This window comes from Chelonia mydas, chromosome 6 (genome assembly GCF_015237465.2).
Source record: "Chelonia mydas isolate rCheMyd1 chromosome 6, rCheMyd1.pri.v2, whole genome shotgun sequence".
In the NCBI taxonomy this organism is placed as follows: domain Eukaryota; kingdom Metazoa; phylum Chordata; order Testudines; family Cheloniidae; genus Chelonia; species Chelonia mydas.
This window is the reverse complement of record NC_051246.2, coordinates 68470809-68489839: the sequence shown is the minus strand read 5'-3', so window position 1 is coordinate 68489839 and position 19031 is coordinate 68470809. Positions and strand designations below refer to the sequence as shown.

Genomic DNA, 19031 nt, shown 5'->3' with positions numbered 1-19031 from the left:
TGACTTGGGTGGAGGCTTGAGGCTGGGTTGCTTTAAGGGAACTGTGTTGTTAGCTTCTTGGTAACCAGCAAGGTATTATAGAAGCTGTTTTGTGCTGGCTTGGTAAATCTAAGTATTGGAATATCCACCAGCTTTGGGGATTGTCTACCCCATTCTCTGCAGTTCACCCTAATTGAGTAACCTCAGTGCGGCTCCTCTAGCCCTCCGGTCACACCTACCCTAACAGAGTCCATGCGAAGACAAGAGGCTGATATATTCAGATTAGTGGAGTAGGAAGGTGATTCTACCAGAATATTTTTGTGTAGAATGGCTGAGTCAAAATATGTGGCAGGGCACTGAGAGATGACCAACGGGTAGACAAGGTTCTAGAGCAGTGGTCTCCAAACTTTTTATGCACGAGATCACTTTTTGAATTTTAGTGCAACCCAGGATCTACCCCACCCCTTTCCTGGGGCCCCACTTCTTCCCCAAGGCCCCACCTCACTCACTCCATCCATCCTCCCTTCGTTGCTCACTCTCCCCCACTCTCACTCACTTTCACCAGGCTGGGGCAGTGGGTTTGGGTGCGGGAGCGGGTGTGGGCCCAGGGCTGGGGCCGAGGGGTTTGGAGTGTGGGAGGGGGCTCTGGGCTGAGCCTGGGGCAGGGGGTTGGGGTGAAGGAGTGGGTGATGGGTGCAAACTGTGGGAGGGAATTTGGGTGCAGCAGGGGGCTCTGGGCTGGGGCAGAGTGTTGGGGTGCAGGAGAGGATACGGGGTGCTGGCTCCAGGAGGGGGCTCAGGGCTGGAGGAAGTATGAGGTGCTGACTCTGGTAGGAGGCTCAGGGCTGGGGGTTGGGGTGTGGGAGAGGGTTCGGGGTGCAGGAGGGGGAATGGGGTGCTGGCTCTGGGAGGGGCTCAGGGCTGGGGGTTTGGGTGTGGGAGAGGTGTGGGCTCCCACCGGGTGGCACTTACCTTGGGCTGCTCCTGGTCGGCAGCGAAGGAAGGCTAAGGCAGGCTCCCTGCCTGCCCTGGCCACAAGCTGCTCCCGGAAGCGGCCAGCATGACCCTGCAGCCCCTGGGGGATGGGCACATTGCTCCACATGCTGCCCCTCTCTGTAGGCACTGCTCCCGCAGCTCCCATTGGCCATAGTTCCCCATTCACAGCAAATGGGAGCTGTGGGGATGGTGCTTGCAGGCAGGAGCAGCACAGAGACCCCTGCACCCCCCGCCAGGATCTCAGGGTCGTGCTGGCCGCTTCCAGGAGCGGCGCATGGCCAGGGCAGGCAGGGAGCCTGCCTTAGCCCTGCTGCATTGCCAGACTTTTAGTGGCCGGAGAGCACGATCGACAGGCAGAGGCTCCAGGACTGACCAGTTGATCGCAATCTACCGGTTGGTGACCACTGTTCTAGAGCAAAAGACACTGTATGGAAAAAGCAACATGATCTGGTGACAGTGCATATGTGGGATGAAAATGGGGAAAGGGAGTTAAACATGACACTGATGTTGGACCCTGGCTGACAGGGTGGATAGGAGTTTTTGACAGCTGGAGAGGACATCCTGTTAATGATCCTTTCTTGATAGGTCTTTTAATGAGGCCCAGTGGGAAAGTACAACTGTAGAGGTGAGTTAATGACTATTTGGTAATTAATCTACACTTCTGCTTCTAAGTGAAAACAACATGCAGCAGTAGGGCAGCGGGAGCTAGTGGTGGCAGTAGCAGAGGCAGAGATGAAAGCCTTTTCAATAAAAGCTAAACAAAGGGCAACACAGGAGGAAGGGAGGAGTTAGATGATGGAGAAGACAGAAGAGAGAGGACAGAAAGATAAGTGGCCTAGGGGAAAGAGCCCTGGAACCTGTTCCCAGCTCTGATGTGGGCCTGCGGGTTGACCTGGGGCAAGTCACTTCACCTCCCTTAGCCTCAGCTTCCCTTCTGTAAAATGGGGATAATCATAAAGTGTTTGCAAAGTGCTTTGAACTCTAAGGATGAAAAGAGCTATAGAAAACCCAGGTATTCAGGTATTATTAGTGTTACTATGGACCATATGAAAGGTGGAAACAAATTCAATTTGAAATGTTACACAACGAGCTCCAGCTTTGTTCTTTCCTGGTCATTTTCAATAATAGACAATCTGTTATAGAAAAGGAGCTTCTGGAGCCCAATCAGTGAATTTACAGGGAAGGCTTGGATCAGCAGATTTCAGGAAGAATGTATAAAAAAAACTAGGTCCTGCAGTTAAACATGACATCTAGGAACAGAGTCAACATGGGGAAACTGAGACATGGAGCATTTAAGTGATTTTTTCCCAAGGTCACAGAGACTCTGTGGCAGAGCTAGAAATGGAATCCTGATCTCCTGACTTCCAGACCTATGCTTTAATAGAAAGATGATCCAACTGACCTAATATAAAACTGAGCATGAAACTGAGACGCAAAATCTGGATGCAGACTTCTAACACTTCAGTGTTTGCATGTGTTCAGATCTGGGGGTTGCTCCAGCCCATTACACAAAGAAAACTAGCTACCAAATTCAGGGCCAGGTTCAGATTCTGAAAATGACTTACTTCAAAGGTTTGGGGTTTTGATTCAGAGGCATCAGATTTACATACTTTGGGACTGTAGAACAAACTTTCTTAAAGGGATTTCACTGATACTTCATGGCTGTGCCCAAATAACCTCAATAAGCATAGGGATCTTTGTGTTGTATGAACTTCAACAGCACTCAGTGTATAGGTAAACATTTCAGTGCTGAGGGACAGTAAATATAGAAGCAACAATGTAGGAAGCAGAGGGCTCACCTACCTGAAAACGATAGAAGGTCCCATCATCTTTCAGGGTAAGAACATGGTCTGAGATTGGAAAGATATAGCCCTGTGCTGCTATAAGACTTCCCATATGTATTGCTTCTACTGTGAGAGGGAAAGAAAGAAAAAGTAAAAATCTGTCAGACAGATGTACACTAGGGCAGCGTTTCTCAAACTGGGATCTGCAAGGGTACTCCAGGGGGTCCGTGGGCCCTGCTGATCAACTCCTCCCCGCACCCCCAGTGCCTCTTCCATACAGCTGTTCCCCCGGCATGCAGGAGGCACTGGGAGGGAGGAACAGGAGCAGAGATAGGGGCAGGAGAGGGAGGGGGCAGAAAGAGGCAGGGAAGAGGAGGGGCAGGGGTGGAGCAGGGGCAGGAAAAGGTAGGGAGGGGTGGGGCCTGGGGTTAGGGGTGAAGTGGGGGTGGGGCCTGGGGCTGAGCAGGGGTCTTGGGGGTCCGCAGCAAAATTTTAAATCAAAATGGGGGTCCTCAGGTTACTAACTTTTCAGAACTGCTGCACTGGAGAATCCATTGCTCTCAGCAGATCTGATGGTGGCTCACAGTCAGATTTGGTGTACCCCTCAGTTCCCCAATAAAATTATACAGAAGTGAAAACCAACCTTATAGTATTGGTACGACTCTACTGAAAATGTTAACCTGATGATTTTAATGTCCCCATTACAGGGTGTCACTTCTCTACATTGTGAAATTCAATTCAAAGCCCATTGTACATTGCCATTAACAAGAAACCCATTCCAACAGTGAATCCCATCATTTCTCTATATTATACAAACAGATGCTATACTGCTAACAGCATCTTTATTAATATGGCAACAAATTATAGAAAGGGAGCAAAGGGCTTTACTCGGAGGGAAATGCACGGAGGCAGAGGGATGCTGTTTTGTAACTTTTGGCAGCACATGTGGCAACTTCAGTTCCCTCTCATGGAGGCTGCACATCGGGGATAGCTCCCCAGCGGATGTAACCTGTCAACATTTCATTGACTTCAGAGTTACGCGAGTTTACACATGTTGAGGATCTGCCCTTAGGTGCACCGTCAGGGCCCCAGTCTTAGAGCAAAACAGGCCTTCTCACCTAGGTAAATGGCTAACAAATGGCTTGAAAGCATTGTACAGGATTCTAGAGTTAGCAGGACAAGGTTCTACAATTCACTGATCTGCTGAGGGACCGTAAATATGATTCATATCCCTTTCCTTCCCACTTCTCTTCTGATGACTACAACCTCATTGCTTTATCAGCACAAGACTCAGTGGCAGACAGGTAACTAGTATCTAATGCGACACACACACACACACACACACTACTGGTAGGTTGTTCAGTTTCAACAGTCATATTACCTGGGTCCTCAATGCTGAGGTTCCTCATGAGCCACTGCACAATGTCAGTACCTGCAAAGACAGAAACGCACTACACATGTAAGACCACAAATGTTTGTGGAGACACACCATGTTTAAACAAGAAGAAAAGATTCAGAAATTCAGGTCAATGCATTTCCTTTTCTATTCCCACTGCAGGCTTGAAGAATCTCTTTACCTGTGTGACACTATTACACATTTATTTATTTAGAGTTATAAACCCGCACAGGTGTCTCATATGATGGACATCTTGATTTAGTTTAAATTACACAGCATGTGAATGCCACAGAATCTACTCTCCGCACAAGGAGTTAGGCTTGTGAAAGCCGCTATTATATCTCAAAGAAAGAAAAGACCTCATTGCTCATTACTAACTCTTTTACCCATAACTGTCAGAGGTGATTCCTAGGCTAGAGCAGTAGAACAGAGCAGCTAGTCAAAGACCAGGGGGTGGGGAAATGACGTATGTGACTGATGTGAACTAAGCTCATGTCTTGGGGAAAGAAGTGAGACAATGTGTGCCGGGAGGGGGTGGGAGTTCTCTTTGAATGTGTTGTTTGCTAGTGATATCACTGGAGGTTTGTGGAGACTAGGGAGGAGAGACTGGGTCTGGGCTTTTCAGCTCTAGTCAGGTACAACAAATGCAGTTCTCTTGTAAGAGGTGTAAGACCTTTAGAACTGATTCCCTACATGCACATGGCCACTCTGCTGCCTGCGTGAAACACATGGGAGCAGAAAATGTGTCACTGTTCACAGGCAGATCCTTTTACTGATCAGTAAAATGTAACATGATGGGATACAAAATGTTGCCACCTTCTTTAAACCATGTACTGAGCTGCTAACCATGATGTAGGCCATGTCTCGAGTAGGCATCCAAATCCCCTCGCCAGCTTTGTAAAACACAACCAGTGTGAGTTGTCCAAAGTCACACAGCAAGTCAGTGGCAATTTAGCTAGTCCATACTGGAGCCAAACTGGGGAAATCCCCCCTTCCAATACAATGCACTGATTCCACATCACTCTGGATATCGACACAACGGCAAGACTTCTTCAACGCACATTCAGTTTAACTAGAAAGGTTTACACACCCATGCGCAGGTTTTCAGTGCTCACAATAATACCATGGCATTATACCGTGCTCTATGCGCTCAGAGTGCTATACCCACAACAACTAATTACCATAGGGTTCAGTCTGCCTCAACCAAACCAGAGGAATTATCCCTTGCATGGAGCACATCTTGTGAGGTCAGATTAAGGATCACAGAAATGAGTCATAACATTCTAATATGCCGGAAGAATGAAAGATAAGGACAGGGAGATTAGTCAGTACTTTGGAGATTGAAGGGCAAACTCAGGGTTGATGTATGAAAGTGCCAGCCTGACTTGGATGACACTGCACCCACTTAAACCAGACATAGCCAAAACAAGTGTGAAAAGACAAAGAGAGCTGGAATATGTGAGAAAAGGTTTAAAAACAGAATTGTGTTGATGAACTGATCTAAACTAGGTTGGAGATTTCTGTACAGAAGTTGAGATTTTAAATAGAGATTCGTATGAGCGATAAAGATTGGCTCTGCTTTTAAACTTCCCCAAAGTTCAGAGGTGTTTAGATATAAGGTTCGGTTCTGGCCCATCTCTAATTTAAAATTCTAGATGGAGGGGAAATAATAATTGGTTCCTGCTATATATTACTCCACAGTCCATTCACTCAGTTCCTAGATCAGCAGCCAATATGGGGGTATTGGCTACAGGACTCATTTTCCCTCTGACTCCATTTTTGCCTTGATTAGACATGTTACATTGCCACTGCTAAAGACAGTATGTTCAGCTTAATGCATTTTTTAATTATGGAGAAAATTAAAAATCATGACACAAATGAACCCCCCCCAATACATAATCAATATTGTATTGATCAGCTCATAAGGAGCAGCATGTGGAAGCAAGCACAGATCCCAGAGTTTGTTTTGTCTGCAAAAAGGTATGACAATCCCATGAAAAACTTCCAAAAAGGGATCAGTTTGAAACTCTTATTCTTTTTTCTCAACCCCATTTTCATTGATCCACCCTGAAAAATTATAATAGTGTGGAAAGTTTACTTGTGCTGTTTAATTTTTTTGCCATTTTATTGTGATTCTTATAAATTACTGGTTTACAGCTCCTGTTAAACCGAAAACTTCTATTTCAACCTTACTGACGGAACTGTGAGCAGCCACGCAAGAATATATTGCTATTTTGTCAGCCCTCTGATACCACACAGTATATGAAGGAACTGAAAGCATAACCCAAAAATAAGTCCAAAACCATCACTTGAAATCATGGATTTTAATCTGGCTTGGTTTAAAAAAAAAAAAAAAAGAGTGTCATTTCTGAGTGTTGCCAAGAGATTGGAGGGTTTTATGCCATTCTCCAGCTTTCCTGAGGCAGGCAGATTATCTTTCTGCTGAGTTTGCTGAACCATTATTTATCTGCCAAGACCAATTATTCAACCTCAGGACAACAACAAGCCTTTCTTTCCCCTGTTAATTACTGTCACTTTAATACCCATGTCACTAATTATTATTCAATCCCAATGAAAACACTTCACCCCCAAAACCACTTTCAACTTATAGGCTTACCTTGGCTTCAGATCCACCTCTGCCATAGGCTGTACCACTACAGCCCAATCTCAGCCATCTACAAAATACTAGTTAATCCATCTCTCAAATTATCGAGTTTGCATTTATCTATAAAAGTCAGGGTAGGGGGAACAAGTTCTAGTTAACAAATCCCCTCTTCTTCATGTCCATGATACAAATTCTTTTAAAGCCATTCATCCATACCTAAATTCCTCTCAGAATCTCATGGTCTCCCAGGGACCATGCTAAAAGTTCTCAAACAATTCACTTTACCAAAGAAGGTCTCTTCTAGCTGTTTTCTACGGTCCATATTCTCCTTTTCTTCCCTGCTTTCCTAATAGCTCACCTTACCTGATCACTCTCGTTACAGTGTGTATGGTAACACCCATTGTTTCATGTTCTCAGTGTATATAAAATCTCCCCATTGTATTTTCCACTGCATGCATCCGATGAAGTGAGCTGTAGCTTACGAAAGCTTATGCTCAAATAAATCTGTTAGTCTCTAAGGTGCCACAAGTCCTCCTTTTCTTTTTGCAGATACAGACTAACATGGCTGCTACTCTGAAACCTGCAATTTAATAGAATACTTTGGCTGGGCTACTTGATCCTGCCAAGTTTCAAGTTCCTACTACAAACTGCGGAGGCATTAAAGATATTTTTAAAAATAATTGGAAATGTTTTTATAATGGAAAGCGTCGGTGACTCAAAATGAAGGAGTTTCTACCACTCCCCCCACTATAATCTATACACATACATTCCTCTGTGACAATATACTCACTTCAAGGATAGTTAACAGTCTGGGGACATCTATTTCCCCCTTTTATAGAAGGACACTATTGCTTAGGCTGTTATTTGAAGCAGCTGTAGGTGAAGTTACATAACAACACTAAGACTGAATCTATCTGAACATAAGGTATAACTATATCCATTCATCTACTTATCTGGTTTAGAGACAGAATAATAACTTTATATTTCCTGCCATTTCCTCCTTTACTTTTGGCCTTCGCGGTCTCATAAAGGTACCTAGTGTTTCCAGAAGGCCAGTGCCTGTCAGCATGACAAATAGCAAGCCAGCCATGAAAAGATAAAATACAAAGGAATGTTTAAGTGGCATGGCCCCAGCTGGGATGCATTTAAGGAACTGAATCACCACAGCTATATTTAGCACCTTTTCTACCCTACCTAGCCCGATCCTCCTCTTGTAGAAGAGTCAGTCCTGTTTTGGGAGGGCCATTTGGAGGGAGCTAAATGAAGCCACGATGGGATTCACCTATCTCCCTCTCCCTGCACTGGAATGGAGAAAGGAACAAGCACAAATAAGTAACCGCCACTAGCAGTACCTAAAAACCCCAACGACTCACTGCATATAACAGAAAACTTGAGGGTTTGTTTACTCATCAGTGGACTGGGTGTATTCCTAACCTGTCAGAGTACATTTTCAAAATCCCACCACACCTGTGTATGCCACTGCAAGTATTTCTAGTCCTGGGTCCCTAGTGAGAGGAAAACTACTTTATTTGTAGGAAATACAAATACAATTGGAGAGAATAGAAAATTAATTCTCTGAAGAACAAAGAACCCAGAGGCTCAAAATAGTTCTGAAGCTTTAAAGGAAATGCAGAAATGGAGACAGAGCAGGAGACAGGCTTTTAAAAGGTTCAGTGTTTCTTTTTCTGAGTTACTCAAAAACCTGAATAATGGTCTGGGGCAAGCTGCTAAGCATCGGTGATGGTTTCAGAGAAGCAGCCGTGTATGGTGGCTCAATGCCCAGCCTCTGCAGTGATTCGGAGTATGAGACCTCAAACTACCCAGCTGCAGCATTAAGAATGGAGGACTGAAATTTGCCACTTCAGGAGCGAATGAGACAGTGGTGCAATGTACCCCTACTTCCTTCATTACATACCATACAACAACAATTCCAGATCAGTTTGCCATACAGTTCTGCCTCATTCTTTGTCCAACATACACACCGAATGAGACAGGTTCTTGAAGAAAAATTCTATACGATCAGGTAATAAAAGACTAGATTATAATGCATTGAGGGCACAAGTAACGTTCCACGGCCACTCTTAACTTTATTCTTTCCTCCTTGATGAGGGCTTAACTTTAAAACCTTAGCATATTTAAAGTGTGTTTTAATGGAAGTTTCAAAAATGTGGGTTTTTTTCAAATGAAAAATGAAGAAACTAAATAAATTAGCATAAAATAAATTCCTACCTGTTCATCTGGAGGAACGTTCATGTTTGCTAGACTGCAGTGGAATGCTCTGGACAGGCACTAAATAAGCAAGCAATGAACCAGAAGCCTTTGCCTCTTTCCACACACAACTTTCTATACCATTCAGAAGATGACAGAAATCCTTTGGAGTCCCACAATCTTCTATATGCCCCCTGACCCACAGTACTTAGTCACTAATTGTAGAGAAAGATGCAGCACTGCCTACAAATTTTCCTAAGTTATGCATACAAGCAGAACCTATTGACCACTGGCAACCACTGAGAGACTGCATTACAAAATTCACTGTGCACAGGCTAAATACATGTTCAAACGCTCATAACTTTGACCAGTCACAACTGTCTCCAGAGCACCACAAGGCAGATCTGTGACAATCTCCCCACCAATTTCTATTTCCCCCATCTATCACAGATGTACTAAAGCTATTTACAAAAGTTAGTTCTGTCTCTCTTTTTTTTTCCTCTTTCTCCAACAACAGCAAAAGTGTAGTTTTCCCTCTCTCATTTCATTCTTGAGAACCACTGAGCCGTTTTGGCACACATTTTTCAAAACATTTCTCCCCAACTAACACTAAACCTATCAAATTTATTTCACAGCACAAAGACTGAAAAAGTCATAAATATCCAAAATGACCTTTTACAATATAAACACTTTTGCACGCTTAACTACGCAGATTATTCCATACTCTGCTAATAATGACATCAATAAATGATAAATGGAATTGCACCAATGTGTATCTGAGGGGAGCATTTGCCTCCATGGTACATCTGGGAATGATGGGGTTAATTTTCATGCTTTCACTTCCAGATGTACAGCTGTCAACTTTGGTTGGACAAATTCCTGGCGATTTCATCATATGACTGAATCTTTAATTAAAGATGAATCTTTAATTCCTGGAGACTCCAGGACAATCCTGGAGGGTTGGCAACGCTAACCAGATCATGTTAGAAAACAAACAAATAAAACAACCCTTGCTGAAGGACAAACCTGTTTACTATGGAATCTCCCAGCATGGTTTATTTCCTCAGAGCTCAGTCCTAGAGCTTTTCTTTGGCAACCCCCTCAGTGGAAGTTTTGCCTGGGTAGGGAGTTCAGAATCTTGGTCGTAGTACATATTTTGTGTAGTGCTCCAACTTTTGTGATGGAAAAGTGATATCTCTTTGACTCTTCTTCACACTGTGTCACAATATAGGGAAACAGTTTATAGCATTTGCCTGCAAAAAATCATGTAAATACATACTAGAGTAAGCTTGAAAAGCCCCAGCACTTCTGTCTGAAAGTGTGATAATTAACGCTCCTCATTAGCACTGATAATTGCACTACTCAGTGTCAGCATGGAGCCTCATCACAGCAAGAGCAGCATGGAATTTTTAGCAATTAGGATTTTCTTTACATTATGTGCACTTTAAGTCTTGCCTATGCATTATTTAGTATTATGGCAGCACCTAGAGGTCCTATTGTGCTAGTACTGTATACATACAGAATGAAAGGACAGTCCCTGCTCCAAAGAGCTTACAGTCTGTGTAACAGTTTACAATTTAAGCCCCCAAGTCTACAATTCATAGCATGATGGCAGATTGCTGCGCCTGCTCAGATCCCCCCCTCACCTCCATGGGGATCCACACAGATATAGAAGTTTGCCTATCTGCAATAAATTGCAGGATCGGGGTTAAGTAGTGATCATAGTACTATGAAAAACAACAAAGGACTACACCTAGTGAATAGGCAGTCCCTGTCCCCAAAAAGCTTACAGTGGAGATAGCATTGTATTACAAAAGTACTACAAAAATAATAAAACAGCTGGATAGCTAGATTACCAAAGTACTATATCAACACTGGGGGAATCTAATGTCATTGTTCTCATGGTTTATTTTATAAAACCTTCTTGATAGATTCATATAATCATAAATCATCAGTTGATATCCTGCTCATTCACAACCTGACAGGCAATCCTCAGCAGCCAAGTATATGATCTGCAAAAGGATGGTGAGCACAAGAACTAGACAGGAGGAGACTTTGGAAAAAAAAAACCAAAAAAAACCCCAATGTTGATAGGCCAAATTAAAGCTGGAGAATGCAAAGTATACAGCTCAACTGTCAGCTTATTAAAGTCAAAGAATAAATACTGTTCTATGAACTAAACTTACAAAATTGAAACAGTGCTGATAATGTGTTTCTGTAAAATGAAACACTCTGCCATCAACTTTTATTACTCTCTTACACTTTGCTAAAAGCGGTGCAAGAAATTTTGAAAAATCAAAACCTAATCAAAGCCTGTAAAAAAAGAAGCTGTGTTCAATCAAGATTAATCTGAGGGGACTATGAATGTTTTACTGGTTCTTATGAGTTCAGAAACACTGGGGCTGGAAAAAACCCAGCTGCTTTAAAGATAAAAAAATTATCATGGCTTATAACCTCCCATATTTCCTGGCAATGCTCCTGTCCTCAGCAATGTGATTTGGGAAATGCAAGTTATAATCCCCTTCTGCTTGAATTGATTTGTAGGTGAAAAGCTCTGAGAGGCAAAGGGTAGGGAAATTCTTATTATGCAAATTTTGTAGTTTTCAAGTACAATAAATGTATCTGAAACTTCCCATAAAGAGCTTGTTATGAAAGTGATCAAAAGAATTTATATAATGCTCTTCATCTTGAAAACCTTCAACATGTATTAACTAATTCTTGCACATCCACTGTGAGGTAGAAAAGAATTATTTAGTCCTTTTTACAGAAAGGGAAATTGATGGACAGAGAGATTAAGAACAACATTTGCAAATGAGGGTGTCTAATGTTAGGTACTTAAATCCATATTTACTGTAGGCATCTAAATAATTGGCCTGATTTTCAGAAATGCAGATTATTCACAACTTCTATTAAGTCTGAAAATGTGTCGTACTGAAAAAAGATTCAAAGAAATCATTTAGCTTCTCTACAATGACCTTATCCTCTTTAATTTCTTCCTTAACTCCCTAGTAGGACAGCATCCTTCCTGCTTCTGAATTAATTTCTTGTTACTTACTTTTCAGTGTGTTGGCCGATAGAAGTGATGTTATCATTGATTACAGTTCATTTATTTTCTACATTTTGCTCCATCCCATTAGTAGTTTCCTGAATGTTGATTGCATAGAGAGACCCATGGAACAAAGCGTTGCTATAGGCATCCACACAGACAGTTTATCACTTTGAATTAACAAGAACTGAGATGGCAGGGAAATATCACAGACAACACTGTTCCTGGACTTTTTCTGTAGCCCTCCTTCTCATCCTCTTCCCTGCAAAAGCCACTCTGAGAATGTTGGATATGGAGGAAGGCAGGAAAGGATTGCTCTATTATAGGTGGAGCTGGTTAGTTCAGGTTGTCTAACTTTATTATAAGGCCCTGTTTTCAGCTGTGCATAACTTTGCCAAACTAACTGTTTGGGTCAAAATTTTCCATGTCAGGTGTCTGCTTCAGGCTTAATATTTTTGTAGTTTGAGCTAAAATGGTTCAACTGTTTCCAAGAATGAGGTAAAAGAAAAAGTTTCAGAGTAACAGCCGTGTTAGTCTGTATTCGCAAAAAGAAAAAGAAAAGGAGGACTTGTGGCACCTTAGAGACTAACCAATTTATTTGAGCATGAGCTTTCGTGAGCTACAGCTCACTTCATCGAATGCATACTGTGGAAATTGCAGAAGACATTATATACACAGACACCATGAAACAATACCTCCTCCCACCCCACTCTCCTGCTGATAATAGCTTATCTAAAGTGATCATCAAGTTGGGCCATTTCCAGCACAAATCCAGGTTTTCTCACCCTCCGCCCCCCCACAGACAAACTCACTTGTCACTTTGGATGGGCTATTACCAGCAAGAGAGTGAGTTTGTCTGTGGGGGGGCGGAGGATGAGAAAACCTGGATTTGTGCTGGAAATGGCCCAACTTGATCATCACTTTAGATAAGCTATTACCAGCAGGAGAGTGGGGTGGGAGGAGGTATTGTTTCATGGTGTCTGTGTATATAATGTCTTCTGCAATTTCCACAGTATGCATCCGATGAAGTGAGCTGTAGCTCACGAAAGCTCATGCTCAAATAAATTGGTTAGTCTCTAAGGTGCCACAAGTCTTCCTTTTCTTTTTCTTTTTGTAAAAGAAAAATACATTGTTTTGCCCATGTTAAAAAAATCTTATAGCCATTTAGCTAAGAAGCTCTAGTGCCCCCTTGCTCTGGAGAAAGAATTTTGAAATTTAGCAGGGGGCTGCCCAGGTATCAGGGAGGGGCCTTTTTCCATCCCGGTGAAAATTTGCCCATGTTATAAGCCTGCAAAAAATCTCAGTTCACACATGCTTTGGATTGGACTGCTGGAAGAGAAGTGATGGTGTCACGGTTAAAGCAATTGATTGCTGTCCTGGAGAACTGGATTCTATCCCTGCCTCTACCACAGAGTTCTTATGTGACACTGAGCAAAACGCTTGAGGCAAAATTTTCACAGTTGTGTGTTCTTCCTTTTCTGGGTGCCCAAGGTGAGACATTTGGGGCTAAACTTGCGGAATTGCCAAAGGCTCACAACTGCAGCAGACTTGGAGCTGTGCTTTGAACATATGAAGTGCTATAAAAAAAGTCAAAGCACTCTTAAAAATTAATCAGGCCCTAAGTACACAAAATTAGTGGATACTTTTGACAATTTTGGCCTTAATCTCTGTCCCTCAGTTCCCCATGTATAAACTGGGGTTAATACCACTCCCTCATTTCACAGAGGTGTTGGGAAGATAAATTCATTAGTGCCTGTGAAGCACTCAAATACTATAATGAGAACACCATAGTATCACCCATGAAGAAATTAAGAATTCTGTCTTCAGTGCAGGGTTTGGATGGAGTGAGATAAATGAGGCCAGGGCTACTCGCTGAATGTGGAGGATAAAAAGAAATATTGAATAACTAGCCATTCATTGAATGAGGCAGGGCTCCTGTGGAAAAAATAGAGTGCGGTTAAAGACTGTCTCATAATGCACACACACCAGGGCAGCAAATTAAGGTTGCACAGGAAATTTTAACTCTGATTTTAACTCCTAATTTTTGAGAGCTTGATTTTGCAACATTAATGTTGTTTAACGAAGGTGTGTGTGGCGGTGGGGGGGTTGTGTTTTGTGGTGTTTTTATGTAATACTTTTAGACAAAGCAGAAGAATCACCTATTAGCATGACAGGAAGCAACACATTCAGTGGTGTTTTCAGGTAAATGGTACAAGGGCATCGTATGGGGATATAGCAACTAGAAGGCCCGATTACCTTCTCCGTATGATAAATATGTAGCAAACACTCTGCTCCTCTCCATGTCCCACACTTGTGTGTCGGCTACTGGCTCACCTGTTGGACAGATATGCCATTCCCATTCATCCATTCCTTCAGCTCTCCTGTACTAGTTAAGGTCTATGACTTTCTCTGAAGCTGTTTAATGGTATTCTCTAGGTGGGGTGAGATGCATTCTGAGAGGCAAAGCTTGCACCATTACACAAAGTGCAACATTTCCATGTGTCTTGTCTCCTCTGACACAAAACTTGGGCAGCATAGCACCCCTCTGCTGCTTCAGAGAACATGCCAGCAAAAGTAAATGGATATGCTAATCAGATTATAGAGGGTTAACCTTGTCATTTATTGAAAGCCCATTAAAGTGAATGACGAGGATGTTTGCCTTTCTCCTTGGTTTGATCTTGTCATTGAAGCAAGATGGGCAGCACTTCTGCAAGAGTGGAAAAATTCTTTCACAAAGAGGGGAAATGTCCCAGACCCAACTTGTACTGTAGGGTGTTGGAGCACATTCCTGCTGCAAAGGAGGTTAGAGGAGATAGCTTTGGAAGGGGAACTACCACACACTGTAATCATGGGCACGGAAGGGGAAAATAACATGAACAGCAGAGATATCAGAGAATGAGACCCATGAAAGACACAGAACTGACACTGCTGTAACTATGATCCAGGCAGAGATTTCAAAGCTTCTTCAGTTTTGCTATAGTTTAAATTAGTTCATAATGTAAAGGCTGCAATTTTAAATCTCTCAACGTTCCAGTCGGTCACTTTGGTCTTTCCTTCCAGTATGTTTATTTCATACAGACAGGCACACGCAGAATTTGGCTTTATACATCTTAAAAACAGATAGAGATTAACTTTACAGGATGCCTCGATCCAAAAAGTCCCTCTACCATGCCTCCTCCCAAATGGGCTCCTTGAACTTCCCCTCCCTGATCCCCTGGACAGACTTTTGGGGTATGTCAACACTGCAATTAAAAAAAACCCACAGCTGGCCTGTGCCAACTGACTCCGACTTGCGGGGCTCAGGCTAAGGGGCTGTTGAATTGTGGTGTAGACATTTGGGCTCAGGTTGGAGCCTAGACTCTAGGAACCAGCCAGGTAGGAGGGTCCCAGAGTTCAGGCCAGAACCTGAACATCTACATGGCAATTAAACAGCCCTTGGCCTGAGCCCCATGAGCCTGGATCAGCTGGCATGGGCCAGCCGCAGGTGTCTAATGGCAGTGTAGACATACCCTTGGTTTCTCACTGTTGAGTCAGGCTGCTCAGATCACTAATATAGAATTTTCAGGGTCCATGCTCAGTCTCCTGCTAATCCATAGGCTGACACAGCATTCTCACACCCAAAAGAAATAAAGCAAAGCATCCCTGAAGACCAACCAATGAGTGCTGAGGAATCCAACTGGCTGAAAGTGAGCTAAGGAGTTACAATATCACTTATCCTGTACTTAGGACAAACCAATACAGGCCCTGGACTGGTTGAACATTCTGACATCTGCTTTCAGTGAGGTGCCAGGCCACATTCTGATATCAGTCACAGTAGTGTATATCAGGAGTAATTAAACTGATTTCAGTAGTTGGACTATGACTGATTTACATTGGTGTAACTGAGATCAGAATCAGGTTTGCTGTCTGCAGAGACGGGCCTGACCAAAACCCTAAATCTAAAATCTACAAACTTTGGAGGGGTTCAAAATCAGAATCTGGTACAGATTCAAATTTTGTTAATGACCCCCATCTGTATACCAGGCCAAACCAAAGCCCCAGAGGTAGCCTCCTCTCACAAGGCCAAAATCTAGGACAAATTTAAACAAAGGTTCAAAATTTCTGACTTGTGCCCACCTCTGCACATCTCAGGAGATGGATCTTCCTCTCTGTCTTAGGTATTTATTTGGCCATATGAACACCTCAAGAATCTTTAACATATTTATCCTCACAATGCCCCTGTGCAGAAGGGAAGTGCTATTACCCTAATTGTACAGATGGGAAACTGAGGCACAGAGAGGCTGAGAGACTTGCCCAGAGTTACACAAGAGTCTGCAGCAGAGTCTTCAGCAGAGCAGGGGATTGAAATTGGGTCTTCTAATGGCTAGGCTAGTGACCTGACCACTGGACCATCCTTCCTCTCCATTATTCACTGAATGAACATGAGAGATGGAAAAGTTTACTTTGTGTTCATGCAGCCTCAGCAGCAACACAGTTATCAGCATTTACAAGAAATAGTCCATTCACCCAATCCACACTTGAACTTGCTGGCCCACTGAATACTGACCTACCACAGACCTACCTCAGCTGGCACCTAGCTCGGCTGGCAAGCACTGCAGATGGTTAAAGATGTATTTTTATCCGCATCTACATTTTTAATAATGTTAGACTTGCTTTTCCGCCCTCTCTAGCATTAAATTACACCAAAAATGACTGAAAGCAGCTTGTATAATTTATCAGGTTGGCCTTTAGCCATACACTAACATTTAGACACTGCTGTCAAAATAATTCGGCAACAAAATGGCAAGGGAAGCAATTGAAACATTGCTGAATCCGGGGCTTTGAAAATTCTGGTGTATATACATATTTCATACTGACAAGCTTTAAACAAACAAAAACGTTCTGTCATGTAAATCAGACCTTGATAGTTTTTCAATAGCAGATTCTCTTCTTAAGGGAGAAGGAAGAACTGTAAAACATCAAGAGCCAGATACTTGATTGGGGTAACTCAACATAGCTCCACGATGATCTGATTCTCCACTACCTCGCACCGTGTGTCGTCATTTACACCTGCACCCACAGGGAACCAAACATTACCAAATCCAAATGCTTCACTCACACAGTAGGGTATTAAGACACTCTTTGCAAAGGTATGAACAAAAATGCACAGTGCGAGGTAGAGGAGAACCAGGCTCCAAGTGACCCAGCATTTCAAATTATTTGGTATAATATTTGTTTACTAGAGACCTGACCCTGAAGGCTTTACGTAAGCAAGGCTCTCATTGATTTCAGTAGGAATTCTGTCTGCACAAGCACTGAAGCATTAGACACTAAGAGCTCTGGCCATGATAAATCACTATATTTTGCTAGGAGCTCAAACAGTTCCACTATAACTGCATCAGCATTACCTGTGTATTGTTCTGGTGTAGATGCAGACTGAAGGAGAACAGCTTTTCCACCATGAGAAGAACCCTCTGGTCCTGACTTCCTGCTAATATTCTCCTCTCAGATAGTAAGGACAGCCATGTGCAGTGCTTGAGTTCAGCAACACCAGTAATATGAACTGGGGAGTTTAGTACCTAACAGCCCTGCATCTTTTATTCTTTCTTGTAGGTCTGCAAGAGTTGAAATCTGAAACATCAGCCATGAAAATAAAAGGTGCTGTACTGCATAACTTCCTGCCTTTTCCCATCTCTTAGCAGCTAGAGGCTCTAATCTTGCAAAAGCACCAATGTGCTTGGAGTCATAGGGTATGTCTACACTGCAATGTAAGTCCATTTACACACAAATCTCTCAGACTTGGGCTTGGACCTATGCTCCTAGGACCCTGCGAGGCTGAAGGGTCCCAAGCCCGAGTCAAGCCGCGATGCAGGGTTCAAGCCCTATTACTTTTCAGTTAGACACAGCCCTCCCCCGACTTGGGGCCTGGAAGTCCATCAAAAGTATCCCATGCGCAAGCTTCCTTTGTCTTCTCTATCCCAAGAATCTCCAGTCCACTTCAGTGAAAACAGAAATCACTCCCCTTGGCATATGGCAGCAGCTCAGTGAGTCAGCATTAACTCTTCCATTGTCTTTGGTCACTGAGCTGAAAACACACCAGCAGAAAGCCTTCTGTGTTTGCAATGGAGACTGGAACAAGCCTTCCGCAAAGTGCGCTGCTTCACGGTCACAGGAGCACAGCCAGATTTTGGAAAATCCCTGGTGTGAGGCCAGGAAAACTGTGGACTTTATGAAGAGTACCAGGAATGGCCATGCATCCCAGCAAATTGTGAAGAGGTTGGCAGCTTTGCAAATTTACTGGACCGGTGACCAGTGCAGGGAATGGATTAAGCAGCTCAAGAGTGAGTACTGGAAAACCAGGGACCAGAACTGCACCTCAGGCAACTCACTGACATCGTGCCCGTTTTATGAAGCGTTTGATAGAGAAAAGGCATGCCAAGAGGCAAGAGGAAAGGTTCAGGCTGGCTGCATGCTTGAGGACAGGGTTTCAGCAAGGGAGCAAGCACTTGCTTCGCTGTTACTATAACAGGAATGGCAGCTAAGGGAGGAGGATAGAGGTTAGCAGAAAGAACTGCTTGAGCAGCTCATATCACTAATGATTGCAAGAGTGAGTCCCCTGCAAGTTACCCTCTGCTGCAGTCCAGAAGCAACTTGGAAGACTCTTGGCTGGGTGGCCCACGAAACCAGCCCCCATGAGTGGCAGGGCAGGGCAACCCACACAGCCCTCCGTACTGAACCACTCCCCTATGGAGCCTCCCTCCCACCCCCACCAATAGTACCAAGTGCACAACAAATGGGGGGAAAAGGAAAAGGGGAACACGCGGCCAAGGGATATGCCACAGTAGGGGGTTTCTGGCTTGTACATGGCTTCACTGGTTGTACTGGTTTAGGCACCTTTCTTCCCCGGTAAGGTTCTGTTTTAGTGGTGTTTTGGTGTGGTTATGGCAGCGGGCCTGCCTGGGAATGGGGGAATGTTGTGCTTTTCTAATATATGTTTATAAATACAGTTTTTCATTTAATCAAGAAAGTTTATTTCTA

At 43.4% G+C, this 19031-nt stretch overlaps 1 protein-coding gene across 3 annotated transcripts in view; it reads right to left on the bottom strand.

Annotated features, from left to right (window-relative positions):
- The window catches only part of RGS6 (regulator of G protein signaling 6), a 495346-nt gene that overhangs the window by 110397 nt on the left and 365918 nt on the right, over positions 1-19031 (bottom strand). For 2 of the 3 annotated variants that reach the window (XM_043550214.1, XM_043550215.1), the window contains exons 4-5: positions 4141-4191; positions 2779-2885 (exon numbers count right to left, since the gene is read on the bottom strand). In XM_043550214.1, coding sequence (XP_043406149.1) covers positions 2779-2885; positions 4141-4191 — 158 coding nt within the window. Of the gene's footprint in view, positions 1-2778; positions 2886-4140; positions 4192-12023; positions 12214-19031 lie in introns of those variants that run through there. The other variant, XM_037900327.2, reaches the window with a different exon arrangement.